General features: G+C 36.8%; 1 protein-coding gene across 1 annotated transcript in view; it reads right to left on the bottom strand.

Annotated features, from left to right (window-relative positions):
• The window catches only part of LOC105312237 (cytohesin-3-like), a 66,449-nt gene that overhangs the window by 20,452 nt on the left and 23,047 nt on the right, over positions 1–22,950 (bottom strand). The window contains exons 6-9 of the mRNA XM_011404727.2: positions 21,073–21,185; positions 10,020–10,093; positions 9,903–9,977; positions 363–471 (exon numbers count right to left, since the gene is read on the bottom strand). Of these exons, the coding sequence (XP_011403029.2) occupies positions 363–471; positions 9,903–9,977; positions 10,020–10,093; positions 21,073–21,185 (371 nt within the window). The remainder of the gene's footprint in view (positions 1–362; positions 472–9,902; positions 9,978–10,019; positions 10,094–21,072; positions 21,186–22,950) is intronic.

Here is a 22,950-nt window from a genome sequence, read left to right as displayed (position 1 = left end):
TAAGGATTATTTCCCCCTATAAAGGAATGGATTTAGCTACAGCTATCCCTCCAGTGACGTCACGTTTAGCCACACCCACTGACAGGAAGTAACCTGGCAGAAAGGAAAAATGGGCATTTTTGAAGGCTCATATCTCAGTGAATAATTTTTTTCAGACAATGGGAGTTGGAACACATCATTAGTATGGTCAGGCAATCATATTAAGCAAATAAAAAAAATATCTCAAAAATGCACTGAAGTTACCCTTTAATAAAATTTACATCTTACATGTAGTATGCTTTCTAGGTCTATGGCAGCAAATGAAGTTGGAGCAAAGTCTCCTATTGCAGCTATAGACCTGGAAGGTGTAGTAATGGACATACCTTCCTTGATTAAGTAACCTTCATAATCAGGATTAAAAAAAACCTGTGTGAGGTCATCAGCTCCATCATGAATCTCAAAAGGATCAGTCTTAATACAATCATACAAATTCTATAGGAAAACAGAATATTAAATCAATTCTAAGGTAAAATATTTATTCTTGTATTGTAACAATGTTCAAAATTTGAGTTTTGCTTCTTTATGTTTTGGGAATAAAACTGAGAGTCAAGAACTTCTATTTGCTTCTCATTTTTTTGGTGACAACACTAAAAGCCTTTGCCAAACATATAAAAAACCTAATTTTTAGGGGGATAATAAAAGACAAACCCAGAGAGTTGATGAATGCTGCTCCCTCCTGTGTAAAAGATAAAATCAGGGTACCCCTTTCTATTACAGTAAAGTGTTGCCATAATTCTCTACCTAAAAGTGTGAAGCATATAACTGATACTTCAACACATGCTACGATTGGCGAAGGCCAACGGTACTTGATGTTAAAATAGATTCTGATAATATGTCTTGAACAATATCAAAGCAGTAACTAATATCACTAAGATTTTACTATAACTTTGTCAAAACAGTCCTCCAATCACCTCTTGCACCATTATCTTTTGTTGACGAAACCACCATGAATATAAAGTATTGTCAGTCAAACATAAATAGTTGAGAAGACGAACACGTCTTGACTATTTTCTGCTTTATTTGGCTTGTACACTTTAAAAAATAAGTAGTTAAAACAACCCAAGGGTTGTTACCTAAGTTTCACCCATAGGCATACTTGGAACTGGGAAAGCACGGGCTTTGCCCGGGTAGAAATTTCCGACCACAAATATATAACAGTGGGAGGATTGTTAACCAGAATAACTGCTACAGTTAACCACAATAATTTAGCACACACTTAGATGTTAAAAGTGTTATTTAAACACTAGAGCAGTTAAAGGTATTAATTAAAATGCATTTGCCAATTAAAGGTATAAATAGTTAAATAAATATATAAATAATTAACTAAGTGCCCTAATAGCTGGAGAAAGCTAGATACACCTATGGTTTCACTACACAATAGACTTTCGGAACTGAGGTAATCCTCCAAGGGTAGTTTAAGACAATTTTTTGCTGTGTAGTGTTGACTTTGACATCCAAAGGAATCCACAAAAAACCTTACCACTGTAAGACATTTTGAGAGCCAGTGATTGTGGGAGAAGTATTCCAAAGCAAAGTAGTTGTCACTGAAAGGGCAGCCATTTTGTTTACCCCAGTGAGTGCCATGTGGAGAAACCACCATAATGGCACATGGTCACAACAATGATATTCAAAGACCACTGACCACAAGTGTATTCAAAAAAAATACTCATAGACCATTGACCACAAGTGTGCCGGACTATAAAGTAGATGCTAGAATTGTGAGACGGATGGTAATATGGGATACAAACAAAATGTCCACTTTTATCACTTGATAGCTTTCCAAAATAATGCCATAAAGTGAATATCAACTGAATTTAAGAGTATAATGGCATTTTCATTGTTTTTATTATGAACCCAAACTTTACACAATATTATTTTTGATTAGACTAATTATCAGTAATTATTAATTAATTGCAAATGGCAACTCAAGGGCTAAAGAATCGCTGTCGTTGGTCACAGAGAGAAGCTGCTAAAGCTGTTAAAAGGGAATGAGTCTTAGGGAGGCAGCCAAGTCATACAAAGTCCTGTAGAGACATTGCAAAGACGAGTTATTAGAGCAGTAACCATTGAGTGTCGGCCTGGTCCTAACAATATGACTAAAACAGAGGAGCAATTAGTGTGTGAATATGTTGTGAAAATGGCCGACATAAAATATGGATTGAGCAGAGATGATATTGCAAGGATTGCTTTTCAAATACTCGAGAGATCAATGAGACCACACCCATTTCAAGATGAAACAACTGGTAGGGCTTGGTTACAAGGCTTCCTCAAGTGGCACAAGTTAACGCTTCAATCTCTTCAACCATTAATTATCCCATGCACGAGCACGAAGTGCAACTGATAATACTGTTAGTGATTTTTTGACAACTTGGGTGGCATAGTTGCATGACTTAAGTATGTTAGCAAAACCCATGCAAATCTACAAATTAGGCAAAACAAGAATAAATGTCGTCAATAAACCTGGCAAGATAGTGGCTAACATTGGCCATAGAAAAGTTTGGGCTGTCACCTTAGCTGAACGAGGGAGGACACTTATTGTGTTAACATGCGTTAATGCATTAAGCCAATGTCCTCTACCTATGATTATTTTTCCCCGGAAAAGAATGAAAGAGAATTTGAAAAATAGAGCCTTTCTTGGGACAATGTTTGCATGTTCACAATTTGGTTGGATTAATCAGTCTTTATCTTTGATTTTTTTTATTACAAATATTCTACCAGCCAGATCAGTTCTTGAAATAGAGGATGGCCACTCGTCGCATGTCTCACTAGACGTAATAAAACTGGCAAGAGAAAACAACATCTATTTACTTTGTCTTCTGTCTCACTGTACTCACAAATTGGAACCACTAGATGTGGAAGAATTTAAGAGTCTAAAGGCTAATTTCAACAAAAAATGCCATAACTTTCTTTCTGCTCATCCTGAGAGAAGTACATGTATTTGCTGAGAAGATTTAGCTCAGCATTTATCTCTTGCCTGGCCACAAACGTTGACTCCTGTCAACATAATGAAAGGTGTGTGGTATTTCCCTTTATATTCTGGAATTATATCTGACAAGCTTTTGGCTCCTGCAAGAGCATTATCTCCTTCATCAGATAGATGTGAGACACCTAAAGCAGAAACTTCTTGTGATATATCTGATATTCTTTCATGCCAAGAGGCCAGTCAGTTCAGAGTACTAGTGTGCAATCATTTCATACTGATAGTGCCATATGCATCACTAATGACTCATTTATTCAAGAGAAAAAAGAAGTAGAAAAGAGAAAAAAGAAGAGGAACGAAAGAAGGAAGAAGAAAAAAGAGGCAAAAAGAAATGAAGCAAAGGAAAGGAGAAGAAAAGATTTAAAAACAGGAAGAGAAGAGAAAGAAAGAAGAGGAGAGGAAGCAAGCAAGGCGAAGGAAGGAAGAAAAAGAAAAAAACTTGAGAGGAAGGGTAAATAAGACAAGAGACAGAGAAAAGTAGAGGAGATGAGGCAAGTTTATGAGGAAAAGAAAAAAAGAGGACGAAAGGCAGAAAGAAGACAAGAGACAGACAAAAGTAGAGAAGAGGCAAGTTCAAGAGGAAAAAAAGAAAAAGAAGGAGGAAGAAAGACTCAAAAAAATCGAAAAAAGAGATTAGAAAAGGAAGGACAAAGAGAGAAAGAAGTGATATTGTTGATGTGGGAGTGCAGCAATAACAAGAAAGAGGTGACGTCCTGTTCAAGGTACTGCAAGAATAAAGAAACGTAAGATCATGGACACTTTGTCATCATGTCCTGTTTGTTCTGGCTCTTACAAAGATGTATATGTCTCTCATACCTGGGTTGGCTGTGAAGGATGTGACTGCTGGTGGCACTTAAGAGTGTCTAGTATTGGATCTAAGTAAATACCTGATAAATATCATTGAGATAAATGTTTGTGAATGTCTGTTATAGTATTTGAAGCCTATTGTTTATTCTCAAAAAAAATTTTGATTATTCAATATTGAAATATCTCAACTGTCTCATAATGCCTCTACTGGGAATGTCAAAAATTGTTTGCATCTTACTTTAAACATATAAAAGGAGGGTGGTCTACCCAAAAATGGCAGCAAATATTCAAAACAGTGATTAAACATGATAAAGATCTTGATAACATTAGTTGATTCACATAGTAAAAGTAAAAGGAAGATTAAGTGGCTATAACTGCCTAGCCTCTTATTTTCCACACATTTTTGTTCATATCTATAAACCCCCTGCAGTAGGCATGGTCAATGCATGTAGTGTTTCCTGTCAGCCATGTTGGTGTACATGTGTTGCATGCAATGACTGCAAGAAACAGAGCTTTTTGCCAGGATACCTTTCCTCCCTGAAAAATGTTGATGCCAGGAAGCGGTAACAAGAAAAAATCTCCAGTATTAATGAATTGTATCCTTAAAAAACCTTGAGAAGTGATTGGCTAGATAATATGATGGCCTGGTATGACCAGTGTACTTGCTATGTACCTACAATAACACCGAGCCCGGGCTATACACTGGTAATGAGCTTCTTAACTACAAGAGCAAGAGCCCCCAAACAAACAAAGAGCTTGCTAAGTTCTACATCTGTGGGGGACTCAATGCAACAGCAGAATCTTGAATCGAGCCAGATGTTGATGATGAGCAACTATTGTGATTCAGTATAAATTTGAGTTCCTTGCTCACTTGAGGACTGTTGTGAAGATGTGGATTGTGGGAAAATAAGATTTGTCATTGATGTTGAATTATATGCAAATGCCATGGCAATGGTGATGGTGATATGATGATCGTGATGATGAGGAGCAAGAAGAGAGAATGCTATGACTCTTTTTCTTCCCAGGAATAATCATGTTATTAACTGTGGTACATGGCACATCTTGAACTGCATTAAAATTACCCAATAAGCTTTCTTTTGTGTTACAGTCATTGCACACTGAAAAGAGAGGTACATGTATACATGTATGTGAGCGAACTAGCTCTGGTAAGGCCTGCCATGCAGTCACAATGACCTGCAACAATCTTTCCATTTTATCTGCAATGATCCAAGGGATCAATGGCTTATCACTCATTCTCATAGAATGGTCTAACATAACTTGACAATGTTACTCTAGCACTCGCCTTAGAAATGATGATTCTAAACTTGTCATTTGTTTTGTATTGCTGCTTTAACAAGATAAATTTCCCTTACCTATCCAGCCAAAAAATTTCAGTAACAATCCATGCTCTTGTAGTTAAGAAGCTCATCACCAGTGTAGCTACATAGCAATATTATATGGACACTATATACTGAGGCCAATATCACCTAGCCAATCACTTCTCAAGGTTTCATAAGGATGCAATCCATTAATACTAGAGAGTTTTACTTGGTATCGCTTCCTGGCATCATCATTTTTCTGGGAAAAAAAGTAATCATGACAAATAGCTCTGTTACTTGCAGTCATTCCATGTAAAAAATGTACACCACCATGGCTGATAGGAAACGCCCACACACATTGACCATGCCTACTGCAGGGGGTCTATAGCGAGTAATAATGAAACAGGCCGAGCTTCAGGACAATCAAGGACTCATTCAGGATGACTTTCAACATCGAAATTGCGTCTGTGGCAGTGAAAGGTGCCTTTAGTCATCATTTAGAAGATTTTTAATCCTTGCTATCTAAGAACAAGGTAGATAGCTTTGGTCTGTTGACAGCCATGTTTAATTTTATAATTTAGTTGAAGCTGCATGATGCATGGCTCTTCTCAGTCTTCTGCTGGTATAGGGAGTTAGTAAAACTGTCTGTACTCTTCTAAGATTCTTTTTTAGACCTTGTGGATGGCTGTGGTGCTTGCATTCTGTGATTCTTCACAGCCCAATTTTATTACATTCTAAAGCCACCCACCATTTCTAATTGACTAGACAGCCCACTCCCCTTTTATACCCGTGTTCATGCTCAGTGCTGTAGCAATCATCACATAAGGTGGAGCAGTGGTTATATTCTGCACATGCTCGTTTAAGGATACATCTGCAAAATTTTTTGCAATATTTAAAACTGGAGTATAGTAATCTCAAATGGTACTTATAAATTTTCACAAAAACCATTCCTGTATTTGTATAAAAATTATTTCTTAAGTGTCTCATAATTAGGGTGTCTACTCTAGTTGGTTTTAGTAGAGAGAAACAGAAGCACAAATGTAAATCTACGTTTTCTTTATTAAAATGTCACGTGTAGCCCCACCCAAGTATGGCTGCCGAGTGCAATCTTTGTCATTCTTCGAGCATTTCTTTTCCATTAACTTACTTTATTATCTATTGTACCTTTACAGTGGTTGCCACTACAGGTATCTCCATGTATCCTTTCTTTACTTTTTTGTTGGTATGGACATAGGCGTAGCCATGGGGTGGCCCAGGCTACACCCTAGTATGAACTCTGGCCGCACCTACATCATTAAGCTAAAGCATGGCATTGCAGAGGTCTATTCTTGGTTTCTTTTCAGTTTTCACCTGATTCTAAGTTCTAACAGTGGAGCCTGTGAAGGTGACAACAGTCAAAGTCACAGTAGTGCACCATTGATCCAGTTGAATCATCTGCTGACTCTTCTCAGTCTTCTACCCTGTTATCCTGCGGCGCATCATCATCCGCGTCACAGCTCAGTGAGGCTAAGTTATCCACAATATCCAGTCTGACAGCAGGCCCATCTAACAATGGAATGGTGTGCTATGACCCTGCAGACAAGGTAACACTTCTTTCAAGAGAGGAAAAGCATCAATTAATAACACTTGGGCCATGCCATCCTACTAGCATGACTTACCCTAAAAGTGGTAGTGGGGGAAAGAAAAGATGCTTCCAATCAAAATGGTTTAGCTTAGCAGTTTGTAAGGAATGGCTAGAGTATTCACTTAGAGCTGATGCAATGTTTTGTTTCTCGTGTCATAATTTTGCCACTCAAAATGATGTTAATAAAATGGGATGGATTGTGAATGGTGTACAAGGTACCAATTGGAAAAATGCTACAAGAGCAATTAAGAAGCACAGCACCACCTCTTTTCATGTACATAGTATGAAGTCATGGAAATGCTACTTGGAACAGACACCTGTTGATTATTTGCTAAATGACCAGAGAATATCTGAGCTATCTCGACGACAGCAGGAAATAGATTTCAATAGAAAAGTGGTTCATCGAATACTTGAAATAATCATCTTACTTTCAATAGATAACCTTTCATTTCCAGGTCATCAAGAATCAGAATCTATTTGCAATCGTGGGAATTTCCTTGCAATTGTCCACCACCAGGCAAAGTATGACTTTGTTATAAAGGAACATTTAGAGAATTCTAAGAAGAATTGCCATTATTTATCACCTGAAATTCAGAATGAGTTTATTTCCCTGCTAGCTAATGCTGTTGTTGATAAAATTGTTACACAAGTAGAGCAGGCAAAATATTTCACACTCTTACTAGATGAAACATCAGATGTATCAAGGGAAGAACAAGTTTCGTTTATTCTTCGCTATGTTAATAGCTTTGGTGCAATCGTTGAGCACTTTATTGCCGTCACATCAGTGAAGCAAACAGACCACAAAACACTCACATTGGCCACTAAAGAAACCTTTCAGAAGTATGGTCTTTCTCTCAAAGACCTTCGAGGACAAGGCTACAATGGAGCAGCAAATATGAGTGGCCACTATGCTGGAGTACAAGCTATGATTTGTAAGGAAAACAGTAAAGCGATATACATGCACTGTCATGCCCATATTCTTAATCTTGTATTAGTGGAGAGCTGCAATAAGAATAATTTTACATGCAATTTTTTTGGGGATATACAGTCTGTTTACACTTTTATTAATGGCAATACCAAACGGCATACCATATTTATTGACATGCAGAAAACTGAGTAATGCTCTTTAAAACAAACTGTAACATTAAAAAGCCTTTCTGACACACGCTGGGCATGTCGAATAAATAGTCTCAATGCCATTAATAGTACTCTTCCCGCCATTATTGCAACACTTGAAAAAGTAGTTGAGTTGGATCATGATAGTCATAAAATCTGAAGCCAATGGCTTACTAAGGAAGGTGTGTGCATTTGAATTTATCCTTTGCTTGACTGTTCTTCTTGACCTTTTGACATACACAAAAGGTCTGTCTGATTATCTTCAACGTGATGATATGGATTTTGTTTCTGCTATCCAAATGCAAGAATCACTACTTACAGTCTTAAAAAGTAAGAGGAGTGAAAATTCGTTTGATGTCTACTATACTAAAGCACAGGAAAAGAGTCAAACCTTAGGATTTGACAATCAAGAAGTACCTACACCAAAAAGTAGAATCTCTCAAAGATTGGATGACAGACCCGAAACACACCACCATCACATGTCTGGCAAAAGGAAGTATCTTATTGATTTTTATTATGGTACCATTGATCTAATGATCAATTCTTTGCAGAGAAGGTTTAACACCGAGACTATTACACTTTTAAAAGGATTTTCTAGTTTACATCCAAGTCCACTAAATGAAAGTGAAGGATTATGTAAAATGGAAGATTTATTACATTTTTATGAGAATGATGTTGCTGCTGTAGCTTTAAGAGCAGAATTTGATGTGTTTCGACATCACCAAGAGATAAGAAATTACACTTCCATCAGCGAAATACTACAGCTATTGTACCAACGAAGTTTGAATGTTACATATCCAAACGTGATGATACTATACAAGCTCTGTATGACATTACCTGTCATAACATGTTCCGTAGAGCATTCCTTTTCTAAGCTAAAAATTGTAAAGAATAGTTTAAGATCGACTATGGCTGAGTCTAGACTTTCCTTACTGCTTGTGCTTAGTATTGAACATGAAATAACTGATTTCCTAGACTTAAAACGATTGTTGATTGTTTTACCACGTCAAAATCTCGACAATTATGATTATAATCCATTTATAATGTTAATAAATTTGTTAATAAATAGTAATAACTACTGGCCACACCCACTTTGTCACCGCCCATTTTTGGCAAAATTTTTTGGCGCCTTTTGCACACCAAAATGCCACACTTGTCTTGCCTCCCTGCCTACGCCACTAGGAATGAAGCTTGGAATATGGATGACTTAACAAGTGTATGGGCAAGGAAGAACAATGAAGATTGAGAGGACTGTGGAGTGACATAGCACATTTGTCCTCAAGAAAGGCTCCCAGTTGAATATTGGTAGGTCTAGAGAGCTTGATATGCTTTGTTTTGTTTTTTCTAATAAAAAACATTATTTTTGACTAAATGTAATGAATGCAAATGATATTCATTGGAGTGACGGACACCATTTGCCATGGCGGCTCCCTTTCATCTTAGGCAGAAAAACCAGTTTAAAACCTTCCAGAGTACCTAGAAACTCAAAAATTGGTTGAAATTTTCAGATGAAAGCTAAAACAAACTTCAAGTTGCTACCATTATAGGAACAAAAAAGTTATAAGGGGTGGTGGCCACCACCACCCCAACTAATACTGACTATTAGAATTATGAGTTTATAAAGCAAGTGGCAAGCCCAAATTTGCATCTGCGTCCTTCCTTGCTTAAGGCATGTAAGGTTAATGTGGGTTTGAAAGGTCTTTTAGAACTTCCTTTTGAAGTTGCTTCTGACTTTCAAAGTGTCAAAGTTAAACTCACAGTACTTCCTAGTACTGGAGTGCTCTAAGTATAATAGAGTTATGGGACACAAGCCTCACATAGCTCTATACAAGAATTAGTATGGAAATTGACGGTACAAATTACAAAAACCACAGGTGCCTAAATTCTAATGTGAAGGTCAATGTTTGACAGATTCATCCTTATCGCCAAATGCACATTGTTGTGATAATTCTTTTTTACAAATTTACCTTACATCAACATGGACAAGTAAAACAAACTGTACAGAATAATAATTTACCTTTAGCATTTCAGTTGGAAAATCACTTCCATCATTAATTCCTCTATTCATAGATATAAAATGATCAATCGTTGGCTAAAGTCACAAATCAAATAAATTTGCAAAAAAATATTTTACCTTTTCCCTAACATTAGGATTATGCAAGCTTGTATTGAGCATTATTACAGAGAAAGACAGCACGTAGCAGGAATCTAAAAAAAACAGAGAACATGTTTTAAATACAATTGTTGTCTTGCTACAAATTTTGAATGGGGGCAATTACCAAATTAAACACATCATTTTCAACTACATGTAATTATGTGCATGCTAAAGGCACATGGCCATAAATTTCCCTAATTAAAATCTCCAATCATCAAATATTTACATAATTTTAACCCTTTAAAATTTCCAGCTATTGAGAACTAAATCTTTATCAAAACTTTATTTTAAACATTATTACTATATGTACACGTAGTTACAAGTAAATATTACATACATGTATAACAAGGTAAGGCTAAGGAACTAAACTGTCTAGTTATAATATGGGCATATCACACTGAGGCCACATTAAACAATGAACATTTAATAGTTAGGCAGGTCTGATTCTTGCAGAGGACGGTCAGGACCCCTAACAATTTTTAGTTCAAACTTTTATAGCTTGAGGAGTTGGTTTAAGTCAAATGATTGCGTTTCACTAGTTTAAAAGTGTATTCTATAGTGCTTTTCAGGCTAAACTACAAAAAAACTAAGTTATGAAGAACTTAGCTAGACCCTAATTTTGAGCCATCTTAAATAAACTAGATTAAAATATTGGTATAATTATGAATTTACATCTGAAAAATGCTGAAGCAATCTGATGCTTTCTAAACATCCCTCATGAAAATGACACAGACCAAAACAGCTATGCATGTATGCAATTTGATACATTAAAGTTATCTATCATTGTAAATGCTTGATTTTTGGCAATCTATTCCCTCCAGGAAGGAAGAAAAAACAGCATATCATATATTACTTATTCTTTTTTGGGAAAGAACTTTTGTCAAGATAGCTGTTTACTGAACCACTAACAATTTCCTGATACCAACTGTATTAGTTTTTTATGAGTGTAATGCAACCACCCGCCCACGCTCCTTTACGTAGTGGGTATAGCTACAGCAAATAAAATGGCACCTTAAACATGTGACAAAGTAAAGAGGTTTCTAACAGCAAGAGAACATAAAAATACTGTTTAAATAGTCTCGTCCCCACCCCTTTGCTTTAGGAGAAACGGTCTGGAGACACTCAAAGTATTTCTTAGACTTTGCACTGGAATGTAGGCGCACCAATCAGATCGCTCCAAACACGTGGCACAACCACAAACTTATTAATATCACATGATATAATTTTAATAAGATGGCCTCTAGAAGATAGGTTAGAATTTGAAGGAGCTTCATGAGTTGTTACAGGGTCTGAGGTTCAATGAGAAGTCAAGAAAAAACAGAAATGTGCATCACAAAGCCTGTTGTCAATGATTATAGGATAGTTTCTTGTGCCTGCTGACAGGATTCAGTGGCAAACAAATGTCAATCACTACTGTGGCTCAGTACTGTGTTATGTTCTCTGGAAAATCAGTTCTGGAACAGAAAAACTCTTCCTTGGTCGCCTTTTCAATCACTAAAGCTAGTGAGTTTACCTATTGATGAGCAACAAGTTAAGAAATGGTCAGTTCACTTATGATTGTTATCTAATAATTATGTGCAGTGTTAAAGGAGGAAATACTTTTATGGAAATTGGGAAAGTACTTCTACCTCATCTGCAAATGATGTCTGTAACAGCCATGGCTTTTACAGCATTTTTATTACTATCATTCATTACATAATCATACAATTTTATTCAATTTTGCATTATTAAACATACTGTTTTGATCTGATAACAAAATGCATTTTAATAAGTAGAAGAAGAATGAAGAAAAACAAAACAAATTAATGATAAAAACTGATTTGAAATGAGTTTTAGCTATGATTTCTTCTTAATGCTCCTGGTAGCCATGTTCTGGGGGCGTGTCCATTGCATGAAATTAACACGTGGGTGAATTCGGTCAAATGATCAAGCTGCACTAATTACATTTCATTGTGTCCAAGAAAAGCTTCAAGTGTCTTTAAACCCTTCCTTGTAAAGCAAATGGGCAGGGACAAGACTACTGTTTAAAGACAACTAGAAGCATTACAAGGTAGAGAAAGCCTCTATAATTCTTAATAAGAATCCAGCTCTGCTTGCAAGGTTGTGAAATCAATTGTGAACACTTTTTACTGTTGTTTCAATATTATTTTTAAAAAGTGCAAAGGTGACCACTGATGGCAATAATAATCTCACATAGGTAGAAATATTGAAGGCTTTAGCCTAACTTAAAAACAAGAGTATACAAAATGGTAAACCACTATAAATAGTCTGCAATGTGTGAAGAAATTATTGAGATTTGAAAGATCATTGTTACCTGACATTACACATATAGCTCTTAACAGCTTTGAATCTCCATTAGCTGCCAAATTGACTAACAGTATTTCCACCTCTGTAGTACATCAGTAGCAAAAAGCCTGTTTTTACTTCCAAACAGAAGGAATCTTTACACCTCAGTAGTGATGTGACTAAAGGTATACCTTGTCTTTCAGAACTTCGCTACACACCCTTCACAAAACTTTTGATTGATTATTAATGTTATTCATAGTGAGTATAATAGTATTCGTTAGTAGTCATAAATGGCACAAACTATTAACAAGAGTTGATAACTAGATGAATGTAAAACATTGAAGGGGCGAGCCTGAGGAATCAAAGCAATGTACATACAATAGATCTTGACAGACTAACATACAATACTCAAGCATGATTATGCAACAGATATTAGAGTGGTACAACTAAGCAGGCTAAAAAAAAAGAGCTCATCATGCTCATGGAATTATGGATGTAGTTCTTGATGATAATCTACCTTTAATTCTCTACAACAATTAAAGCTACCTTGCTTATAGCATTTAGCAAGCATTAAAGTTAGCTATAAGCAGTCAGTGCACAAATGATAAAGCTAGATAGGCATCTGTAGCAATGCAGTTTCTGGCTTCTTGCATGCTCCAGCTCATGAAGTTAGTTCAACTTCAGGCTCAAGCTGTGACTGACATTCACTTCATCAGAGTTATTTACATCAATGAAGAACATGGCATGTCTGCTTTCTTAACCATCCTTGCTACATTTGGACAGCAGTACACTACAGTCGAATCAGTCTTGCAAGAATTTCCAGTTACAATACTGAGCCGACATTTTATTTCACTATGACCACACCCATTTTTAATGAAAGATTATCAAGTTCATTAAAAAGTGGAAAATTTTTTATACGGATAAATAGGGGTGACGTACATGTACAAACAAACAGACATACATACATGCTTGTTTCATTTATGTGGGGCTCGCTCAGGCTCACCCCAACTAGATGAATGTAAAACATTGAAGGGGCGAGCCTAAGCAAGTAAAGCAATGTACATACAATAGATATTGACAGACTAACAATACTCATGACAGTGCAACTTAAGCAGCTCAGAACTTGATTGAGCGCAGTGTAGTTCTTGACCTACCTTTGTAATCAAATCAAGTTTAGCATTTGGAAAGCATTAAAGATAGCTAGAAACAGTCACTGCACAAATGATATGGCTAGATAGGCAACAGTAGCAATGTAGTCCAAGTTAGTTCAGGCTGTGACAGACATTCAAAGTCATTCCCATCAATCAAGATGGCATATCTGCTTTCTTGACATTCCTTGCAGCATTTGGACAGTAGCATGCAAGTACAGTAAGTCAAGTTAACAGCAGAGCTCAAGGCCAAGTTAATACACTTACATTATTTAAACGCTTACAAAACGGTACTGTTACTAGTATGGTTTGAAGTTCAGGTTTTTGTGTATACTTAATACGAGATGTTTATACAGTAACATTATAACATGATACGTTAAACTAACGTTAAATGTTCAAGTATTACATATACAGTAAATGCTACTATACATACATGCTTAATAGCTACAGGTATGTTACGGTATGTAATTGCATATTAAAGTTAACTTGGTCCTGATCTCTGCTGTACCAGCAAAAACAAGTTTCATAGTTACTTTATTGCATCTATAACCTTGCCTGGATGTTGGAGAAGCCTTTGGACAGAATTTCTGTCTTATTTTGCTGCTAGAAAACTCATGACATTTCCCCATGTATTGGTTGCCATTTTATTTCATTGTAGCCACTCCCACTTTTAATGAAATATTGAAAACTGAATTTATACACCCTTTTTAATGCATAGCATCTACCGTATTCCACATAAACAGGGGTGACATACGTGTACAAACAGACAGACAAACAAACATACTTGTCATTTATGTGGGGCTCGCTCAGGCTCGCCCCAATTATTCTAAATAATTCAAAAAATGCTGTCTTTAATAGACCACTGGAACTGAGAATTGATTACATAGTAGTCATTTACAGGCTTGGGACGAGTAGTTTGGTACTTATACTTAAGCACACTTAAGCACAAGTTTGAAAGTACTCGGTAAGTATTAGTGAAACAGGCCGAGCTTCAGGAGGATCAAGGACTCATTCAGGATGACTTTCAGCATCTGCTGCAGAGAAAGGTGCCTTTAGTCATCATTTAGGAGATTTTCAATCCTTACTTTCTAAGAACAAGCTAGACAACTTTGGTCTGTTGACAGCCACATTTAATTTTATAATTTTCGTTAAAGCTGCATGATGCATGGCTCTTTTGAGTCTTCTGTTGGTATAGGGAGTTAGTAAAATTGTCTGTACTCTTCTAAAAGTCTTTTTTAGATCTTATGGATGCCTGTGGTGCTTGCATTCTGTGATTCTTCACTGCCCAGTATTAATTATATTCTAAAGCCACCTGCCATTTTTGATTGACTGGGCAGCCCACCCCCCTTCTATACCTGTGCTCATGCTCGGTGTTCTAGCAATCATCACATAAGGTGGAGCAGTGGTTATAACCTCCACATGCTTGTTTAAGGTGTTTGCACTTTGATTTTTGTCAGTTGAACAGTTTGAGTTCTTTGTTAATGATACTTTCTTAAGTTACAACATTTCTGTCCACAAGGAACAGTTTTGAGCTCATGCATGGCTAGACCAGTTGGTAATCTGGAAGTCTTAAATCCCAAGAGACACAACTTTCCTAAGTATGTGCAGCAGGTAAAGCTCTATTTCACAGCCAACAATATTCCAAATGCTCGTAGGAAGTCTGTCATCATGTCAGCATTGGGCTATGAGACTTAAGACATCCTAGCTAACATGTTTGATGACCCACAGGCTCAGATTTTCAATACTCTAGTCGAGAGGTTAACAAATCACTTTCATCCTAAATTCTTAGTTGTAGCTGAGCTATGTAAGATTGGATAGTGGAGGCAAGGCAACTCAGAATCTACAGCAGCTTTTGTTGCTGATCTAAAGAGCCTGGGTGCTCATTGTAGGTTCAAGGCTGATGCTCCTGACGAGACTCTCCACAACAGATTTGTGCATGCAAACGAACTCCTGACCGAGGCAGATGATCTTCCATTTGACAGAGCAGTAGAAATAGCAATGACACTCAAGGATGACAGACAGACAGCCCAGCTCATTCAGCAATGTAAAGTATCTGTTCATCACTCTGAGGTGGCTGATGGCAAGCCAAGGAAGCAGTCGCTTCAGTGCTAACAGATGTGGTAATTCCCATTTTCCAGCAACATGTCAGTGTCTAAAGGAGAAATGTCATTCTAGTGAAAAATTAGGACACACTGCTTAAGTATGTAGAAGCAGTAAAGCTAAAGACACTGATGCTAAAAGCCAACCTAAAACACAAAGAACTGCATGGAAGTCACCACATGAGATAGCTGAGGGACCTGTAGACTTTTCTATCATAAAAGGTTTAAAAGATGTCTTTATGGTTCTGTCTTTAACCTCAAGGGTCGCTCCAAGTTACAACAGAAACTATGAGCGAATAGAGGACTAGCAGTGCAGAGCAATTTGAGGCGAGCACACGTCCCATGGTCACTATAGCTTGCTGGACCCGGAACAGTGAGCCATCAGGGCCGACCGGGTCACCAATTAAGTGCATGCAAATGAGAGCTATAAATGTGAGTGCTGGCTAGCATAAAGGCAGGCAGAATTGCTGCGCTTAGAGAGAAATAACAATGCCTCATGTTGACACCCAAACAATGACTACAAAAACTACACAGCATGCATTGTATAATAGTCAGTGGATGAATAAAAGGCACCACCTGAGCTACAACTGTGATGTATCCCTGTAGTTTCATTTGTATCCCTGTAGTTTCAATTGTATCCCTGTGGTTTCATTTGTAACACTGTGATTTTATTTGTATCCCTGTGCCTTTGGCACTATACATTTAGATTCTTATTGAAATCTTTTAAACAAACTATTATCAATACTATTTCTATAAAAATGAAGCACTATAGTGCAATAGACTCACCCGCTGGAATTCACCTGAGTGATATGTGTTACTTGTGCTGTGATATTTTAAGCAATTTGAAAAAAAATTATTATTATTGACTGCATAGCTATGACGATAATTAAAATAAGCTATGGGTATGGCCAACAGTTAAATCATGGCACATGGGTAGGAGAAAGAAGGAAAGCTGAAATTTATTTTAGCATCTGAAGCTCTATTCAAAGAAAGAGTTGGCACAAAAATTTCCTAGATATTTAAAAGAGAATGAGAGAGTTTGGTTGCTCCTGCTTTCCCTAGTGCCGCCTGAAAAAATTTCAAAGAGGCTAAATCACAAACTTTGAGCAACTGTAACTCACAATCAACGAAGTTAGGACAAAATCGTTCTTTTTGTTTTTTGTTAGATGAGATTTTCCACCTCTGAAGCAAATCTCGGCCATGTAGAGTGAAACATGAGATCTCACTTGGAGAGAGGTCCCCTGGTTTAGCAGTTTACAGCTTTTGGTGCCATGGGATGCTACAAAAGCATAACTAGATAAAAGAAAGCAACTTTATCTGTTGCTAAAAGAAGAAATATATAGCTCTAGACTGCTCAGACAAAAAGATAAATTTTTTACAAATCAATTAAACTGTGTGGACAGAATGACAGAATGACAACCCAACTGCTTAGTACCCGCCTACGCAAGCGTGGCGAGTCCAATGACCTAAATCATACGTGATTTTAGTACATCTGTTTTTCCTTTGCCAACATGAAATAATCCATTTAGTCCATTTCATACACCTCTCCGGTATGCTTTCTTCAAACATTCAAGTGACTCCAATACCATAAACTATGATTAGTCTTGTTTCCTTCTACACCAGCTTTACTTCACATTGTCTTGACAACAGTAACCAGCTTATTCCTTCCTATGGGAACGGTTGTAAACCATGGCTTCCCTTCTTGTAACACAAAATCCGGATGAACATAGAAATTATCTCTCGCAATTGCTTCCAATGTCAACTTAGACATATACAAAACTAAGATTTTAATGTAATCTTTGCCTCTAACTTCTGGGACTTCAAAATGATAAACGACTTTGTTTTCTATGTGTAACTGCCCTACTCCACAAGATCTATTTCTGCTACCTAAATCAGTGTATATGAAGCAGTTCTTTTAAACTCCATCTACAAACAATAGATCAGGACGCAGTTGTGAAAATTTCAATTGGCAATGTTCATTCCTCACCTTAAACAGAGGTTCTTGCCGTTGCAGAAAAAGACACAATTTAACAATCCACCTGGGGTAGTTATGTCCAGTATCTTAGTATCCCAGTCATCTTTTGATAACCCTTCTGTTGAAGGCGGAAATTCATGGTCACACACATTATGGATAGCATCTAAACGAGGATCGTTGAAGATGTTGATGGCCGATGCATGCCTCTTCTGAAGACACATTGTCGCTGTAACCCAGACGACAGTATAGGTACAAAGTCTTCTGGTTATAAGCTCCAAATATGGCCTATCTCTTCCGGGTCATTGCTTAACAGCACTTCTAGTGGCTGCTTACATTCATAAGCAAAAAGAGTCTCCTTTCTCTGCTCAAATAATAAGCCAAAACCAATTTTTTATTAGTGGCCATATAAAACCTGTTTTCATCACTCTTCTATGCACTCTGAGGTAATGCAATATAAAACAATGAGAATGAAACTATCTGTTGCAGTTACATCACAGCTTGCTATGTGATATATAAAATAGGCTTTCATACCTTTTTTAAGTCACTATTCTCAATAGCAAAGTGAAACTGATCCTTTGGTAGTGACAATAACACCGCTTTGGAATCAGTTGGAACTGGTCTATCTCCTCAGAATTCTCCTCTGCTCCCATTTTCTTGAGCTTCTTTACATCTGACCTTTCTGTTCCTATCACGAGGTGCATAGTCTGAGCATGAACATTGGCACACGCCTTTAATACGCATTTAAATGACCTCGCCCTCCAGCCTGTGGCCCTGAGGCTTGGTCAAACAAACATATACAAAATACGATCATGAATATTTATGAGTTCTGATGTCATGTCATAATGAATCAGCTTACTACTGTCCAATAAATTCTAATTACTGTGGTAAGGGGGTTATTGAGATCAAATTTCCATTCAAATTCAAAGATACCGTCTATCTGGAAATTTTTACTGTGATTTAAATTTTACTGGATTAGAATTTCGCAAAAATTAGATTACCCATATAATTACATGACACAGTCTTATTTAGTAAAAATTAAGTCACAGCACAATTTTAAACCGCAAAAATTTCCTACCACACTAATTTCCTGATCTACGGTATATCACCGATATCTGATGAAGCACTGAGTGATTCACATTATCATTTACCAAGAGATCATGACGAAATTCAACTTTCATCAAAGAAATATTAATGCAACCAAGTTTAAGGTCAAACAGCTCATGCTGACAAAACTTTTACAGTGAAAGGTTTCTGTAACTGGAAACTGGCAAATCAAGGTTTCGTAATCATGAGAAAGCCATACACATCGTGAGGCCTATATGAAGATTGAAGCAATCAAAGTTCCTTTAAGCCCAACATACACTGAGCAACTTTGTTGCCAGTACCTTTGATGTGGTGAGGCAACTTGTTGTCAGAAGTTGAGAGTCTTTCTACTTTCTGCAACATGTTGCCCAGTGTTGCTCAACCACATCAAAGGTCTGACCACAAGTTGCCAGCAACAAAGCTGCTCAGTATATGTTGGGCTTTAGTAGCATTGAAACAGGAGCACAAACATCACAAAAACATACTTTTAGTTGATCTAGTTGATGAACAACATGACAAACCTACATTATTAGCAAAAACTACCATTATTGGTCTTAACTACATCAAATGGTAATAGTATTGAAAGTACGTGTGCAAGTATCTACCCAAAATTATTTACCATTGTGTTTGTAAACTTAACATAATCAGTTTTACATAATTGTAGGTTCTCAGGGCAAAGTCAGACTCAAATCACTCAATATGCTGGTTTTGTTTGGCAGATATTCTGGACTTTTGGTACTGGATTTCAAAATTATTTTGTATTTTTGGATCATAATTTTGGACTTTCCCCAAAGTGTACCAGATGTTGTTTGTTGACAAAACCTTGGGCAGGCTGAGCTCTTTTGCAACAACCAGTCAACACAATAAAAAAGACTAAACTGTTGTCCAATAGCTTTTCTACTAACAAAAAGCTTGAAAAAGCAACTACACAGTCTTCTTCATTGATTGATGCATTAAATTTAGTGAGGAGTTGCACTATAGTAACATAATTTCTGTAGTGACTGTTTTAATCCTTCCAGCAGTGATGTTTGTTAATTTTCTGATTTTTTCCGACAGCGCAGGAATATTTTCCAATTTTTTGCCGAGAGCTTGTGAATGTCTTCGGATTATAACACAAGGTACCCTTACACACATGTAAATACTGGAGAGATTTTTAAGTAAAAACAAAGAGCACTAAGTTTTTGCAAGTTCTGAGCTACTCTTCCATGGCTTGCTTCGCACAATCATAAAACTATATCTGATCGTAGACATACCTAACAAAATGATTTTGCCTAGATGGGCTCACCCCTTAATATTTTACTTTATACATCTGATCAAGTCTATCATGCCACAACTGGTGTTTAATTTTGCTATAGATCAAACGTGGCAGCACAATCTACATGTATACTACAACCAAGCATGATGAGACCTACATGTATTTAATTACTAAAAGAGTGCCTGAAAATCTTAACAAAACAAATTTTAAAAATACGTACAATAAGTTTTAACTATAGTACAAGGCGAAAAAAAGCTAAGTAGCATAAGTAGTATGCAGGTAGTGCGTAGATAGTTATTTTACTTCACTACTCTTCATTACTCTTCACTGCGCTATCCCTAGGAAATAACTGCAGTATGGTCCAGTCACATGTTCTGTTGTAGCAAGCGCTCACACACTCTAGAGGCTCTCAAGGACTTGAGGATGATTCTCTTGGCTGTCAAGTTCGTCTCTACTACTGCCCTCTACCTTTAGAAGGCCATTTAAGAGGCTCTTTGCTAGAGTCACCATCAAGCCACTGTTCTTCTACTGACCACATGCACTACTACTACTGGTAAGTTTGGGCATGTGCAACAAAGGAGCAGCGAACTACTGTACCTAGGCAAAAGTAGAGTAGCTACTTAGCTTTTTTTCGCACTGTACTGTACAAGTGTTATTTTTAAATACAAAAAATAACTATTAATGTTTATAGCTAAAAGTATTGCAGAAATTACAAATTACTTTAACTATAACTAAAAGTACATATTGTATTTTTGAAATTTAAGTACCATAGGGTGCCTTCTTTTTCAAGGGCTATAAAGTTCGCAGATTTCACAATTTTTAAAAATTTGCACAAATTACTTCCAGGAAAATCAAATTAATACAGTACAAGACTACAAGATGGCAGACGGCATAAATTCACAAAAATTAAATCCACGAAATAAAAATCCACAACAAAATTTATAGCCCTCAAATAAAAGGAGCCCCACAGTACTAACTATAACTAGCTGACACTACTTTTGCTTACTAAAACTAAGTAAAACTAAATCTAAAATTCCATAACCATGTAACTATTTCAAACTAAAATGTATAAAACTGTAGCTCAAACAATACTAATTGTTAGTGGTGGCACACCTACATGTAATTGCAAAAAGGTACGGACTATATTCAGAAAGCACAGAAAAAAATTTACTAAAAGTTTACTTACCAGGGTTCTTAAAAACATCAGGATTACAATAACAATATCTCTGTGCAAACAACTCCATCATTCGATCAATTTTTTGTGCTTCACCAGGTAATCGAAAACCAGACAAGAAACTCCTAATTACAGAATTAAAAAGTTAAAACACAAATATATCATTGCTGTTCAGATGCATTTAAAGCTACACAATGTTACTATGGTTTGTAATAAGATATTAGTGGCATGATTGCATTACTACATTGTACATGTAAAAAATCATTCAAAAATGTGTATTTGAGCTACATGCTATACAAATTTGTAAAAAAATCCAAACTTCATTAAAATTAGCTCACACTTTTACGCAAAATAAGTACATGCATATAAGAAAATTATAACAATAGAGAATTCACTCCTTTTCAATTTTGGTGAAATTTAATAAGTCCCTGTAAGGACTTTTGTCCATTTTTGGAGCACCTTTAAAAGTTGGTTAAAAATCCAAATAAAGTATCAGCTCACAATTGAATATTGCATAATTATCATTAAAGAAGAAGAAAGTGACAGCACTTTCATTTCTACTGGGGGACAATGAAGAGAATAATGAGAACCGTACAGGTGAAGAAGTACAGAGGTACATATACCTGTCAACAAAGCACTGAGCTTAACATCTAATGTCAATATATCAGAATGGTGGAAGAACAACTCAAAATGCTATCCTCCATTGGTTTCCATAGCAAAGCACTTATTACGTGTACCTCCTACCTCAGTTCCAGCTAAGAAGGTTTTGGACTCACTATCACATTTAAACTGCATCACAGATGCTATTTAAATACAAAAAATGCTGATATCTTGATTTTCTTGCAAAAAAATGCCTTAAGCCCTCCATACAACAGGCAACATGTTGCTAGCAACATTTGTGGTTGCTTAGATTTTGTAATCAGTATGTTGCTAAGAATAGATATTAGTCCTGTTTTTGCTACAAGTTGCTCAAAAGATATGTAACAACAAATGTTGCTAGCAACATGTTTCCTGCTGTATGTAATTCACTTTTTGTTTATGATAACAATATTAACCATTAAAAAGAATGGCACATTAACACATTATCATGCTTCAAACACCCTAGTAAATGGTAGGACGGTGCACAATTGCAAAGACTGGACAAAGTATTATATTTCAGAAGGCTCAGTCTCACATATGGCCAGTTTTCTTAACTTACAGCTAATTTGTAGTTAAATAATTAATTTTAATAACTTTTGGTCCGCCCATCCGCCCACTTGCCCCACTATATAAGCCCCTGCTTCAGCCATCTTCCTTGGCCTTTTTCTTAGCTCTCTTACAGAAGCACGTGCAAATATGTCTCTAAAAGACATCTTGGACAAAGTTAAAGGTTTAGACAGCAGACTTTCTGACTTAACAACAGATGTTGAATACTTAAAAAAGAAGGACCAAGCTCAATGTGAGTTGAAGAAGGTTGAAAATCGCCGTAGCCGTTCTAGAAGTCCCCACTCCAGTTCTAAGGAGCAAGCAGGACAAAATTCTGGGGAGCGACGCTCCCGTGCCAACAGAACTAAATCATACTCGTCGGAGGACGAGGAAGATTTCGAGCAACTTATGGAAGTCTCAGAGGAGACTTATCATCTTTTCACTGACTCTTGCACGCGGGGCATGTCAAGCGAGACTAGGAAGCGTACCAGAAGGCATTTCAAGCTTCCTGAAGTGGATGCAGCCAGATCCCCGAGATTGGACTCAGTAATGAAAACTGTTGCTCCTCAGTCTGCACAGAGTGCAGATAAAGAACTAGCCAGACTCCAGACTTTCATCCTGGATGCTCTGGCTCCCCTCACTGCCATCCTAGAAGGTGCTAATGAGATGACAGTACAAGATATAAGAGAGGCACTAATCACAGCC

Source organism: Amphimedon queenslandica, unplaced genomic scaffold, assembly GCF_000090795.2.
Source record: "Amphimedon queenslandica unplaced genomic scaffold, v1.1 AMPQUscaffold_13463, whole genome shotgun sequence".
Classification (NCBI taxonomy): domain Eukaryota; kingdom Metazoa; phylum Porifera; class Demospongiae; order Haplosclerida; family Niphatidae; genus Amphimedon; species Amphimedon queenslandica.
Note: the sequence above shows the minus strand (reverse complement) of the source record. Positions and strands in the feature narration are given on the sequence as shown.